This window comes from Corvus cornix, chromosome 7, assembly GCF_000738735.6.
Source record: "Corvus cornix cornix isolate S_Up_H32 chromosome 7, ASM73873v5, whole genome shotgun sequence".
Lineage (NCBI taxonomy): Eukaryota > Metazoa > Chordata > Aves > Passeriformes > Corvidae > Corvus > Corvus cornix.
In genome coordinates, this window is record NC_046337.1 from 37,161,811 (window position 1) to 37,176,278 (window position 14,468).

At 46.4% G+C, this 14,468-nt stretch overlaps 1 protein-coding gene across 16 annotated transcripts in view; it reads right to left on the reverse strand.

The window, feature by feature from the left end:
* Positions 1-10,406, reverse strand: part of LRRFIP1 (LRR binding FLII interacting protein 1) — a 103,288-nt gene extending 92,882 nt beyond the window's left edge. For 8 of the 16 annotated variants that reach the window (XM_039554578.1, XM_039554572.1, XM_039554569.1 and 5 more), the window contains exon 1: positions 10,253-10,400. In XM_039554578.1, coding sequence (XP_039410512.1) covers positions 10,253-10,342 — 90 coding nt within the window. In that variant the 5' untranslated portion in view covers positions 10,343-10,400. Of the gene's footprint in view, positions 1-10,252 lie in introns of all 16 variants that reach the window. The other 8 variants (XR_005602271.1, XM_039554579.1, XM_039554575.1 and 5 more) reach the window with 6 other exon arrangements.
* Positions 10,407-14,468: the final 4,062 nt, after the last annotated feature.

The window sequence follows — 14,468 nt, forward strand, 5'->3', positions numbered from 1 at the left end:
CTTTTGCGTGGGGGTGGGACGGGATTACTGCCTCCAAACTGGGTCTGAGCAGTAATGGATTACCTGGAGAAGCTGTGTCCTAACCCTCACTAACGAATTAATTCAGTTTGAAATGTGCTACCGGGCCACACACCTTGTCTAGGGGTACAGCAAAAGTGACCTTCACAGCTGTTTTACTGGAATTCTGGAAATCACAGAATGCCACCTGGAATGCAAAAACAGCACAACACAGCTCGGCCCTGGGCAGCTCCTTCCTTTGCCTGTTCCATGTTTCCCTAACAGCCATTACCACCCAGCAGAAATAATTATAAACTGTATCCTCAGTCAAACAATCTATTTAACACTCAAATTGTGCAGACCTGTAAGTTTAAGGTCAGGAGCAGCTGTGTTTGAAAAATGGCAAAGCAACAAGAAGGGGTGAGAGAACGGGATAGGCCAGCAGCAAAAGCTTAGCCCTTGGAGAATCACATTCTATTAGAGCAAATTACAATGAAACCCCAGTTCCCTCAGGGTTTTCTACCAGCTCCTGAGGTGCAGCAAGGAACCTTAGAAATGTTATTCCTATGGGCTTTATACCTGATCGCTGTACTCACAGAGCACCCAAGACTTTTTTTGGGTGCACTGTATTGATTTTATAGTGGGAAGACTGAAAGAGGAGCCTTGTTCAGCCAGCAGCACAGGTAGCAGACCCCAGAGAAGCATCTCTAGGTAACGCAGATCTTTAAAAAGCTTGGTTCTGTACGAACAGGTTCAGCACTGCAAACCCACTGGTCTTTATTTTCTAATGCTAAATTTGTAGATTGCTTGGTTAGACAACAAGATCTGAGTTACTTCTTGACTGAAAATTATTGCTAAGTTTGACAGGATATGCTTATTCCATCAGTGATACAAAAGCATTTCACCAGCACATACAGAGAACCTTTCTTCACTTGCTCCAGTTCACCAAATATTGATTTCTTTTTTCCCCCAGGGTAATTAAACAAGAACACACAAATATTCCTAAAACCATTGTGTAACTCTCTATAAATAAAACAGTGACATTCTCTACATATACCAACATTATCTCTTGTATCCACACACAAGCACACTATTTCCCAGAGCCCCTGGATTCCTCCACAGTTCATGTAAAGGTTAGGTCACATCACTGTTCCAACGCGCTCGTTTCACATCGGGGCAGATTTCAATTTCATATGGAAGAGACAATGGAGCAGCGTGACCTTAGGGTATCACAAAACATGTCCCAAAAGCCCACTTTCATTTTCAACAGATGTTGGTTCAACATAATTGTCAATGTAAATCCTCTTAGAGCCCAGCAGCACATGCAAAGGAAGCAAACCAAGACCATCACAAGCATTTTTCATATGGGAGAATGGACATTTTAAGGAAAACAGCTTATGGGAAAAGCACAGTTGCACAGCAAAGAAATAGGGTTGTAGACCATCAAAAAATTGACTTGTTTCCTAAAGCACATCAAGTTGTATCTACTATTTTCCTGGCAAGTCTGTTGAAAGAACTTCAAGTTTGCAATCAGAGAGAAACAAACGTAAATACAGATTAAAAGAAAAAAAAAAACAAGTCCCAAAGCAGTAGGCTGTTTCCTCTGTTTGTAGTCAGCAGAAGCAAATATGATTTCATGGGTTTGTGTGGAGACTGCAGCACTTTGGCACTGATAAAAACAGCCATATCTGAACTATCTGACTCTGAAGCAACGTGTGTTTTAAAAGGGAAAAAATGTGAAGCTACAAGAGCCTGATAGGAGACCAGAGCCCAAGGATTTTTCTGCATGTGAAGCACACCAAGAGCCTTTCCTTGCTTTCCTGTCATCCCAGCATGTTAGCTGATAAACGCTCCATAATTAGAAGACCCAAGTGGGGATGCCTGAAATCCATCCGACCTGAGGGAATGAGTTTAAAAACCTGACCCAGCTTTTAGCGTGCCAGATCCTCCTGTATTCCATTTCTGCCTACTGGAAAGGGCTGGCAAAGGCAGACAGAAGAGACAGACTCAACTAAACATGGTATTCAGTGGGATTAGAGAAAGGTTATTTTGGGACGTAGGAAGTACTCAAAAGAGGAGGGCAAAGAGGCAAAAAAAGTAATATTAAATTTAAATCAGATACTGGCGGAGGGAAAGGTCACAAGAGACGCACAAGCAGAAACCAGGAGGGAAGAAATATTACTCCTTTACATTCCCTGTCTGTGCAGAGCATCTGTTGGACTGGGGGAATGGTTTGCAAAGAATCACCAGTGGGACAGAGGCATCGTCACTTCACTGCAGGCAATATTAACACACAAGTCACTGCCCAAACAGCTACACCAGCAAACACACAAATAAACTCCTTTTGTGGAACTCTCTTCCAGTAAACTTGGCCGTTCTGGGAGAGATTAGATCAATCTGACACTAATTACATCCAAAAACTGCAAGTAATGACATCACGGCAGGAAAAGCCCAGCTCTGAGGGATCTATTTTTGAGGAAGCCAGTTGGAGATACCATCTTGCTTGTTTCTTTGACAGAAGTTTGGACACAAATCGAATATTCTAGTCTCATTCACCTAAACCTTCCAACAGCTAAGAGGAAAGGAAACTGTAGCCCCGAGACCCAACTACTGTCTTTGCATTTTTTCACATGCCAAAGATAACAAGCACTCTCCTACCTAATTACCAGGTATTAAAAATAGGAACGTGGCCATGGTGGTGCACCTGGCAATTATGGTTTACCAAAGCCTCTGATTTCTTGTACAGCAACATATAATACAAAAATAAAAATCTAAATATCGTCTTCCGGAGCATGGGAGCTCACAAAGCGTCAGAGAACTAGAAGGCACACGGTGTTTTTGCAAGTCTAATGTGAGGATTAAGCTGTATGACAAAAGAAACTCTTCTCTTGCAGAGAAAAGCAGCGTGCAGGAAGGAGGAAAGACAGGTGATGAACCAGCGAGGAGCAGAAGCAGCAAGAAATGAAGAGGCTTCCTCATTCCTCAGCACATCTGAGACAGGAACACAGCTCGGATCTGGCACTTTCAGATCACTTTCCCTGTCTCCAGCTCAACTCTTAGAAGCTGCAGGAGTGTTTAGGTGGATAAACCCATGGCCCATGCCAAGCTGGCTCACAGGCACACAGAAGGGCGAAGCAGATGCCACTGAGCAAATGCGCCTCTCCTCCGATCACACCCAGGCTATTTCCTACTGAAAGCACACCTCGAAGCAATCAACTTTCCAGTTCTAGGTCAGACATTTTTAATGAGCAATTAGCTCAGACACTCATTTTACTTGGCATCGAACAGGATCTTCGCTCCTTAAATTAACAAAAGTTATTTCAATATTTTCAGTGAAACTTTCAAGTCAGAACTAGTCACTTAAAGTTTTTTAGACCAGAGCTGTGCCCTTTATGTTCAAGTATACCCAAACCCCAAAACACCCGTCCTTCCTTAACCCAGAAATAGATAGTTTTGTTAAAACTTGCACATTTTTATGCCTGAGAATAAAACCAACGTCTTTTCAAATGATTTGAAGACAAACATCCCTCCTTTCAGAATTCCACACCCTGAAACAGCACACAGTGAATCAGAACTTCACTTACAGGAAAACATGAAACACTGAGGGGATGGAGGAACAGAGCACAGAACTGCAGGCTAGATGCTCAAGTGCAAGTCAAATCCATCTTGGGAGGACACTGCTTCATTTAGCCAGGGATCCACCCATTTCTGCCCAGTTTTTGGTTTAGGCACACATCCACATCCCAAAACAAGCAACGCTCAGTTTTGGAAACAGCATTAGTACGAGTTTGCTTGCATCTTCTCCTCTCTCAACACTCAAAATTCCCAGCTGGTTAGGCCACAAAAGTGCTCCTGGCACTGCTCATTGGGAAGTACTTCTCCAGCCTTGCCCTTCACACCTCATGCCACTTAGTTAAGTTTGTTTCAAGGCAGAATCAGAAACCATCCAAATATTAATCGGAAATGCCTTTGGTGCTGAGGTCTGGGTAAGGACACTTGTCAAACTCTCCCAGTGGGCAGAGTTCTGGCACATTCCTGCCAACATCAAAGTGTGTTTTTCCCAGACTTTTGTACCCTCTCTGTAGCCCCCCAAAATCACTGGTTTTTAACAGCATGACCAGAACTTCCACATCTCCATAACAGAAAATTATGTCACGTGGTCATTCAGCTACCTGAAGTCATTTGCACACTGCAAGCACTCCATGGCTCTTCCTGCATAATTAAAACCACCACATGCCTTCCACTGAAGTATTGCTTTATTTAGTATTTATTGTGCCACACCAAGCTTTAATTTCAACAGCTAAAAGCTCTACAGCCAAGCCTTTGAGAGTTGCCTTACATTTCTTGCAACCTACTACTTCTTGCAACCTTCTACAGCAAGCCTGCCCATAAGGATGCTTTTGAAATGTATTTTTGCCTGATGTAATGTTCTCATTTCAGTGCACACACCAGTTTATTTTCCCAGCATTAGCCAGGGAAGTTCTTCTGCCTACTTCTCGTTCCATAACTACAATAAGGTGAAGGAAAGGAGAGTGTCTTGGGAGTGAAGGTTACAAATGTCTTCTGACAAGAAGCCCTCAAGCACTTCCCTCATCTTTACTGTGTGATGAAGCCCAAAAATCAGGTATTTTTCTACCACCTGCAAGGCCAGCTGTGTCACTGGTGGATTCAGAGGGATGAGCAAGAGCACCAGTTATCAGGGAGCTTTCTCTGCTTCTGGTATTGAAATGACCATGCACCTTCCCTTCTCTGGGGTTTAATATAAACCCCCAAAGCCACCTTTCTGAAGGAAAATTTGGTTTACTGCAGCTCCCTTACCCCCTTCCCCCTCACACCATTCCAATAGGCAGCTTCTCCCCAAAAAGTATTTCAGCACAAGCGAGACAACAGCTGATATTTCAGAGCTGCTATTTTAAGGATTGCCTGTGAGGGCTCCTGTCTAGCTAGACAGATTCACTGCTCTTGGCAACCTCCTGACTTGACAGGAGGGACAAATACCTTGCTTCACAAGCCCAAAATACTACATGGATTATGCTCTTTGCAAGCAAAGGATGAAAAAAAAAAAAAAAAAAAGATCCCAGTGTTGAAAGCCTTGCAAGTACATTTGAGCTCCAACTTTATCCAGCAACAGGCCTGGAAAAACATCCTTCTAGATGAGGTAATGATTAGTGTTACATCCTGCAGCCAAGCTCAGCATCTGGGCTCACAAAGACAGAGGCTGGGCTTCCCATGCTGTTAATCCTACCAGTAGTCCCTTGCTTGACTGAAACAGGAATCACAGTTCCTAAACAGCTGTTTCCTCAGACATAGGAGAACAGCTGAAGGGGACTCAGGCCAGGCACAGACACAAAAAACAGGCAACTAATTATTTCAAGTTGTGAGGCAGATTGTAGACAGGCTACAGGCACCCATTTATCCAACATGAGATGCATCCTGAGATTTTTATCTCACTTCTTTAAAGTGCTCCTTCATGCATTTACTTTGGGAGAGACTGCAAGTGATGCCAATGCCATTTGTTGGATATATGGATGTAAAGCATTAGGAGGAAAGGAGTGTTTGATGAAGAGCATATTTGCCACATAAAATCATCTCGAATTTGGAACAATTCCCCACGCCCTACTGGCAAGCATCGCCTACAAAGTCCTCCTTCCTTCCTATATTTAGGTCAGCCGGGCTGAGTCAAGCCCTCCAAGAGCATCCCTTGCTTTCGTAACTTTCTGTTCTAGAACAGAAAAGCCAGACATGCTTTTTTCAGATCATTTGTTCGGCTCATACGTTAACACTCATAAAGGCAGAAAGTAACGCAATAAAAAAATAAGTCAAGTACTGGTGCTACATAAGCCAGGCTGTTTCTAAGGGCTTCTCTTGGAACATTTACTCAAGCTTACAAAAGCCTTCACACGTCTGTAATGCCAAACACTGCTCAAAAAAGTTCCACCACTACCCTAACGAGGCACACAGATCTTACACTTTGGGAATATATCCCAAGGGAGTATATCCTTAGGGAACACACTGCTTTAAATGCTCTGGTTTGTGTAACAGTTCAATACCATTTGTGTGGCTTGTGTTCTCATATACAAATAGCCACTCTGCTTGCTTTAGCTTCAACTCGTACCAAATTGTTTCCACCTCTGTTGATGGAAGTTGCCTAAACTGCTGTGTAAAACAGCGTTTTCTCCCCCAAAATTAACCCCTCAACTTAAAAGATTCCACATTCAACCATCACAGCATCTCTTCACTAGTCCCTAAACTCCAATTTAGCCTATTGAAGTTACTTAGTGCCTTCTTACTGTGACCATTAAAGCTGGCTGGCTGGTTTCACCTGCATTTTGAGATTTTTCCAATTAGCAACACTTTCTAGTCCTTCATAGCAGTGTAACATCCCAATTTTTGAATCACTAAGAATACAGGTCAATTCCCAAACTGATTACTTCAGCGAAATAATCAAATGTATGGTCCATAAACGGATCATGCTACTTTTAAAAAAAGTAATAATTATGTACGTACAAAGATGTAGGTGACAGCTCTTGAAAGTGACACAAAGTGTACAAAGAGTGAAGGCACAACCCTCACAACATTACTTTCTTTAACAATAAAAATAAATTATGCTGCTTGAATTACTGATTTCAAATTAATTATCACCTAAAGAGCTCTGCTCTGTAAAATGGTGGATGAAGATTTCTAGCACAGAGAGGGCACACAGCTCATTTTTCTGAGCAATATAACACACATCTGTCTGCAAAACAAGGTGTCAATTATTTTCCTAATAAAAACAAGAAATTGACCTTGTCCTTCCTCATTCAAGAAAATAAGAAACAGTAACTAATATTATCTGCCTACAAGAGAAATGTCTCATTTACACAGTTCCTTGTTGGATTTGCAAAACTCCCGCTCATGTAACAATTATTACTGTAGCTAGCGGAGTGGAAGTTAACAAAAAAAATACTCCCCGAGAAACAATGTCTCAAGTAATCACATCAAAGCTATCTAATCCAAGCAGGAAGCCAGCTCCTGGAAGGTTCAGCTGGGCAGGACTGTGCCTTCCCAAGCCACACACACTCCATCCCGGCAGATGAGCGCGCAGCACGCGGCCACGGTTCCTGCCAGCTCTGCTGGCACAGACCTTGGGCAGTATCAAACTGCTAGATTTTGCAAACACTGCTGGCACGTGCTCACTGAGAGGAATGAAAGAGCCCAAAAGTTTCCATTGACCTAAACACAGAATAATCTACTGGCGTCAAGGCGAGCCTGAAAGCGGAGAAGCCGATCATTGATCGGCTTCGCTGCCGCCTGCAAGCGCTGACGCCTGGGGAAAAACAAGCTCAGCAGCACAAGCCAGGTGTGTGAACAGCAAATCCTGAGCAGCAGTCTGTGAAACTGTTAGAAACTCAGAACACCACCTTTCGTGTTAACTATGTTTACATATTTGCCATCCACTTAATTACCGTGTCTGTCAAACCCTGCAGCCAGATCTGGTGGCACAACACTACCCTTTCCTGATGGGAGTGATTTGCAGTAACTGCACCTTCTACCTCTGCTCTGAACAGGTCTAGACAAGGTGATAAACTACTTCAGAAACTGCCTCAAACACTAAAACTACTACTGATTAACATGACTAACACTGCTACTAAACCCTTGGCACTACCAGATGCTTCACTCTTACAATTTCCTTCCTCTTGCTTAGTTACTTCCCCTCACGACTGCTCTCACTGCCCTCTTCACCATGCCAGGCTCTTTCCTGGTCTGAGCAAGACATCCTGGCTGCAAATCCCAAAACATTTATATTCAAATGGCAGGAGTTTCAAAAAGCCCTTACAAGTGCTTCTGTCTTCTTATAGGAGCGAGACCAGTGAATTTGTCAAAATACTCTGACAATCACAAAATAAAAGGTACCTCTGTGAATCAGTCTAGTTTGGATGCTCTTTTGGGCTTCCATACAAACATAGGGAAAATGAGACTCTAGGATCTGCAAATAACTTGCCAGTGTCTCTGGCTTCTGGATAACAAAGGACCAAAGCAAAGAGAGGAGTGAAAATCTACGTGCAAAAGCAACATGTCCGTGTCCCAGCTTTGTCTAAACACCCATGAGGAAGGCTGGAAGAGCCAAAATATCAGTAACCCTCCTACCTTCTTAACATGGAGGCTCTCAACATCCTTGTTAATGGGAGACAAAAGGCTTAGTTGACATATTTTAAGACTGGATCATAGAGAAGGATTAATCTGGGATCCTTTGTGTGGAGAACAGGCAGTTAAACAACAAAACAATTGAAGTGCTCTGAGACAGAGCAATGCAAATAGATAAAATAATATGGGAAAATGCTGAACCTTGAACTTGGCAGTTCACAGTTTTAGCACTCAAGGGAAAAGATAAAAGACAGGCTTGTGTTGGGCTTTTTGAGCAAATGGAGTTGTCCTTTAAACAAACCCCAGGAGAAGGAAGGAAAAAAAAAAAGCCACAAACCACCACAATATTTGAGGCCTCAAACCACTACACAACACAGTGAAAAGCAGATCTAAGATAAAGAAAAGAGAAAGTGGGAGAAAAACGTGCAACAGAGAAGAGCAACTGGGTTCCTTGTTAGAGAGTGATGTCTTCCTTGATCAAATGACAGCACAGCCAGGACACAGTTGTGGAATTCAAATCCTCATCCCAGAACAATTCTTAGGATATTATCATGACTCTAACAGACAGCACAATCACTCTTATTGCTATCTCATGCCCAGGACATAAGACATTCTTGTCCTCCTACCTCAAACTCCATCCTTAGGAACCTTCTCATCACCCTGCCTCAAAAATCTGCCTGCAGAGAACATACTATCTGAATCACTCACACAAAACTCAGCCTACTGAACGTATTCCAAATGGTGCACCACAACTGGAAGGGCATTGGTGGTAATAAGGAGCATGATGTTACAGCTAACTCAACCTCCCAAGCCAGTGCCACCAAAAACTAGCCATACATTAGCATTCACCTGATCCTGCTGCAACTCTGAATCAGGAAAGGAAACCAAGAGACCTAAAACTCTTCTAGAAGAGCGATTTATCTTGTAACCCATCTTGGGGTCACACCAACACCGGCTGGGCTGACACACATAACCCACGCTAGGGGAAGAGGATGGCCACCTTCACAGCAGCATTGGAGCAGTTTAGACACTGAATCACAGAATGGTTTGGGTTGGAAGGGACCTCAGGTCAACCCTCTGCCACGGGCAGGGACACCTTCCATTAGGCCAGGTTCCACAGAGCACTATCCAACCCGGTCTTGGACGCTTCCAGGGATGGAGCACCTGCTTCTCCAGGGCCTCACCACCCTCACAGGGAAGAATTTCTCCCTAATATCCCATCTAACCCTGTTCTTTTTCAGTCTGAATCCATTCCCCCTTGTCCTGTCACTACATGCTCCTGTAAATCGCCCCTGTCCATCTTTCTCATAGTCTCCCTACAGGAGAAGAACCCCAGGGCTGCTTATCCCCCTCTCCCCCATTGGAAGACTACCAGAGCAAGGATGCAGAACAGCCTGTGCCAGATTTAATAAACATAAAAACCAAATTCACATTATCCTGGTTACCACTGAACCACTTTAAGTGTACACAGAAGAATAAGGAGGCAGGAAGCATCAGCAATCAGCTGGTTTAGAAGGTTAAAGTCACACTGAGCACAATGCAGCGCCTGGTGGGCGGCAATATAAAAATCAGTTTCCAAGTTAGAGGGTTCACTTATGCCCACACCCAGCATCACCTTGCAGTATTCTGGTTTTCATTTTTCACTCCCATCCCTGGAAGTGTTCCAGACCAGCTTGGACGGGGCTTGGAGCAACCTGGTCCAGTGGAAGGTGTTTCATGGCAGGGAGCTTGGAACGAGATGATCTTTGGGATCCCTTCCAACCCAAACCATTCTGTGATTCTATGATTTATACGTATCCATAACACTCCCGAGCGGCCTATTTTCAGTGGTTAACACCAATCCCAGTGGTTCTCAGCAGCAGTGGCTGGCGGTGGATGTCCCCTCCGGAGGGGCTGGAGCGGGGGGAGCTCCGGCACCGCACGCCCTTCCCTCACCGACCGCCGGAGCGGTGCCCGGGGATGGTGGCACAGGCGGGGGTGAAGGCGGGTTTCCACCTCGCCCTTGAGCCGCCGTGGTGTCGGTGGCCGGGGGCGCCTGCGCGGCGCTCGGGGGAGCCCGGGGGGGAAGGCGAGGGGAGGAGGATGGAGAAGGGAGAAGGGAGAAGGGGGGATGCCGCCTCCCGCCGCTCACCTCGCGGGCGATCTGGTTGAGCGCATCGTCCTCCGCCGTCAGGCGCTCCCGGTTCGGCAGCCGCTTGCGCCCGGCGCCCGGCGTCCCCATGGCGGGGCGGTCCCGCCCGGCCCGGCCCGGAGCGGAGCCGAACCCAAACCCGGACCCGCTGCCCGCCGGCCCCCAGCGACCCTCCCGCTGCCTCCGCCGCCTCCGCCGGCGCGGCCGTCACCGCCCCCCGCCCCGCGCATGCGCCGCCGCCCCCCGCCCTGAGGGGACGGGCTGCCTCACGCCCCCCCCGGAACCGGGTCCCTGCTCGCTGCCGTCACCGCCCGAAGCCGGGGTGTGTTTGGGGGTCCCTGCTCGCTGCCGTCACCGCCCGAAGCCGGGGTGTGCGTGGGATTCTTCCTCGCTCCCCTCACCACCCAAAATCGGGGTGTGTTTGGGGGCCCCTGTTCGCTGCCCTCGCCACCCGAAATCGGGGTGTGTGTGAGGGGGGGGGTCCCTGTCCACTGCCCTCGCCACCCGACATTGGGGGGTGTGTTTGAGGGACCCTGCTCGCTCTCCTCGCCAGAAATCGGGGGTGGGTGAGAGGGTCCTGTTCACTCACCTCACTACCCAAAATCGGGGTGTGGGGGTACCTGCTGCTCCCCTCATGCCCCTTTCCTGCTCCCCCAGCCCCACTGTGGACCAACCCCCTTCCCGCTGGGGTGCCCGGGCTCCCTGCCGAGTTGTGGGGGAAATTACAGAATCACAGAATGGGTCAGGTTGGAAGGGACCACAGTGAGGTCATCTGGTCCCACCTCCCTGCCCCAGCAGGGTCATCCCAGGGCACAGGATTGTGTCTGGACAGCTCTGGAATATCCCCAGAGAGGGAGACTCCACACCCTCTCTGGACACTGTTCGGTCACTGCACAGGGAAGAAGTTCTGCCTTCTGTCCAGGTGGAACCATCAGTTTCTGCCTGTTCTTGTGTCCCACTGCTGAGCCCCGTGGAGCAGAGCCTGGTCCATGCTCTGGCACCCCCACTTTGCATAATTACACACATTACAGAGGTTCCCTGTCAGCTGTGTCTCCTTTTGAGGAGCCCCAGCTCCCTCAGCCTTTCCTCATCAGAGGTGCTCCAGTCCCTTCACCTCTACAGCCTCTGCTGGACCCCCTCCAGGAGCTCTGTCTCTCTTGTTTTGAGAAGCCCAGAGCTGGATGCAGTAAATTTACCATAAATCATGGAAATGGGCATCAAAACGTCGCCAGAAGTAAAGCTGGGGCATCCCTCTGCCACAAATACAGGGCAAGCAGGACAGAAATACGACCCTTCGTGCCCTGACACGTCACACAGCTTCATAGCCCTGTGGGGTCTCTTCAACAACGGCTTTTCCTATTAAGTATAAGTGGACGTGATTAATTTTAGTGTCAAGTACATCAGTGCTTAATTAATTCACATTGACAAGGAACATGTATTTTCTGGGATTCCTGTCACAGCCCTTACACCTCAATTTTCACGCTAATTCCCTAATTATGAATTAAAGTCTCTCAAGCTCACGTTATTACACAGACTGAAAAAAGGACTACAAAAAGGACCACAAAATCCACCCACTCCCTTCTGACCAGAAAGCTGCGTTTAATCTTAATGATTTAATTTTACCATCGATTTAAACTTGATTGAGGTAAAAGGCAACACCTGCCTGCTCAATATTTATTGGCAGTTTTCATGTACAACACCTGCGACTTGAGTCATCCTCAGACTGACTGGGTAGTGATATTGCATCGATGCTGCTCCTTGCACCTGGGACTGTTTATCTTTGCAAGAATCAAGTGATTATTTTGTCAGCAGAAGCAGATGGATGAGTCCCCTCCTTGCTTGGGCAGCAGAATGTGCATCACACCCTCAGATTTGGCGTCAAGTTTACTCTGAACCCCACACAAGTGGATTAAAAAGGGCCTGCTCTCCAAGGCAGCACAGGGGCCTTAAATTGAGTTCTCACTCTGGAGGCAAAGCCTTGCTGGGTCTGGTTTTCCTAGATATCCCTCAGGCTTCCCTTCTTCACCTCCCCAAGCCCTGGCTTAGCACTACCACTCTTTCAGGCTCTGCATAACTCATTCCCTGAGCCCTTATCCTCGCATTTGCCCCTGCCCTTTGAGGAATTCTGGCTAAAGAGGCGGGGCAGTGCCTTATTTTTAGGTCCCTGTTACCCAGGGATTTCAGCCACCTGTGCAGCTGCATCACTGTATCCATGCAAGGAATTTCCCCGTTCAGGGCTGCAGTAGGATTTGCATCAGTGCCGTTTGCCTGGCTGGCTGAAAGCCTTGCAGAGCCTTGGGCTAGGCAGGTTTTTTTGTCCAAAAAACACTACTGAGGAGACAAAGGAAAGGGGAAAAAGGAAGGGGAGGAAGAAACAGAGGGGAAATAGAAATCTGGGGGGGGAAGAGAAATACAGGGGAAGGAGGAAAGAAGTGGGTGGGAGAGGGAAGAAACAGGGGGAAAAAGAAATCCAGGGGAAAGGGGGAGAAGAAAGAAATAGAGCAGGGGAGAAAGGAAGAAGGGGGGAAGAAACAGAGAAAGAGAAATACAGGGGAAGGGAGAAAGAAAGATGCAGGAGGGAAGGAAGAATTAAAAGAGTAAAGCAGAGAAATTGGAAGAGAACACGTTAGTGGGTGACTGCAGTCAGATTTCAAATCACACCACTGAATGTGCTCTGCAGTGTAAGAAATCCTTCTTTTTTCTTGCATTCCAGACGTGAACAGTAATTTTTTTTTCTTTGAATATAGACAAAATAAGCCATCTTGCTATAAAAATACTATACAGGGAGAATTTGTCCAGATAAATGTGAAATAATGATTCAAGCCACGTTGGTTTTGGCTGCACTGTGGAGCGCAGTGAGGGAAAATGAAACACTGAACATACATTCCTTATTTTAACAAGCAACACGAAGGCGAGGCTCGTTTTGTCTGAAAGTCATGACTGTGATGAATGATAGTCGGACAACACTGAGTATCCCATGCCAGTTTTAAAGGGCTCTTTAAGTTTTAAGTGCATAATACACCCCTCGTTCTCCAGCATCCCATGTGCAAGGAGGCTGCTTTGTGCAGAGCACACCCTAAAAGATACAATCTTCCCTCTGTGCTGCTCTTAAACCCAACTGTCTTGTAAAACCTCACTGCTGAGAATCAGAAAAAGCGATCAGCTGTTAAAACGGGTGGTGGTGTACTCGACAAACCTCTTTTACATAATAAAATGGATGTTTTTGTGTCCCGTGCAAGAACATGGGATTACATCTCTATTAGAGGCAAGCCCTGGGATAGGGGAATCCAGTGGTTGGGTGAGGGTGTTAAAAGCAAACACAAGGGCACCTCTCCACTCCACTGGAAGGTCACGGCATCTACCGAACCAGAAATGAGGCCTGACAGCTTTAACAAGATGTCCATTAGTCCAAGGAGAGTGGAATGCTTTAAAGACCTTGGAAGATCTAGACTGAGGAGGCCAGTATTTCGGATTGTCAGGATACGTGAGGTGAGCAGAGCTCCATTAACGTTGCAATATTTTGCAAACATAACAGCAGCGGTATCCAGCAGGGTCTGCGGATTTATTAATGGAAAAAAAATTACATCACAGACAAGTATGTGCTGGCACTGAAATTCTGCAGGAAAATAGAAAAACACTGGTGCAACCAAAGGGCTTGTACTTTATTAGGTTTCCTAGGGAAGGAAGGTGATCCTCTCCAGCAAATCATATCTCCTGGGAAAAGTTTTCAGGTGTGTTGCCGCATCTGAGCAGTGTCAAGACAGGCCTCAGGAGAGTGGTGGTGTCCATGCGTATTTTGTCTGGATGAAATTCCTTACTGTTATTCCATCTCTTCAAGTCAGCAGGGTCACTATTTGCATCAGCAGAGCTCTGGCCCTTTGGGAGCCTTGCTTAGCTTTGTCATGTCTAGCCTGAGGTTTGTAGTCACACAGCAAAGCCAGAACTGATTAGTGTCTTCTCAGGTGGTCCAAAAAAGAGAACCATGGGCTTGGGTTGGCAGGGAGAATACTGTGGGCTTCCAAGCCAAGCTTTAGGAGGACTGGAGAAAAAGAGTCCTACAACAGCAGCAGACCTTGATCCCTTTTACCAACAGCAACTTGATGTGGGTTTGTTCTGAAGAAAGTTTATTTGTTGACTTCATCTTGCAAAAGCCCCTCAATGAGTTACTGGCCTCCTCTCATCACCTTGGCATGCCATGAGAGAGAGTTTTTCATTC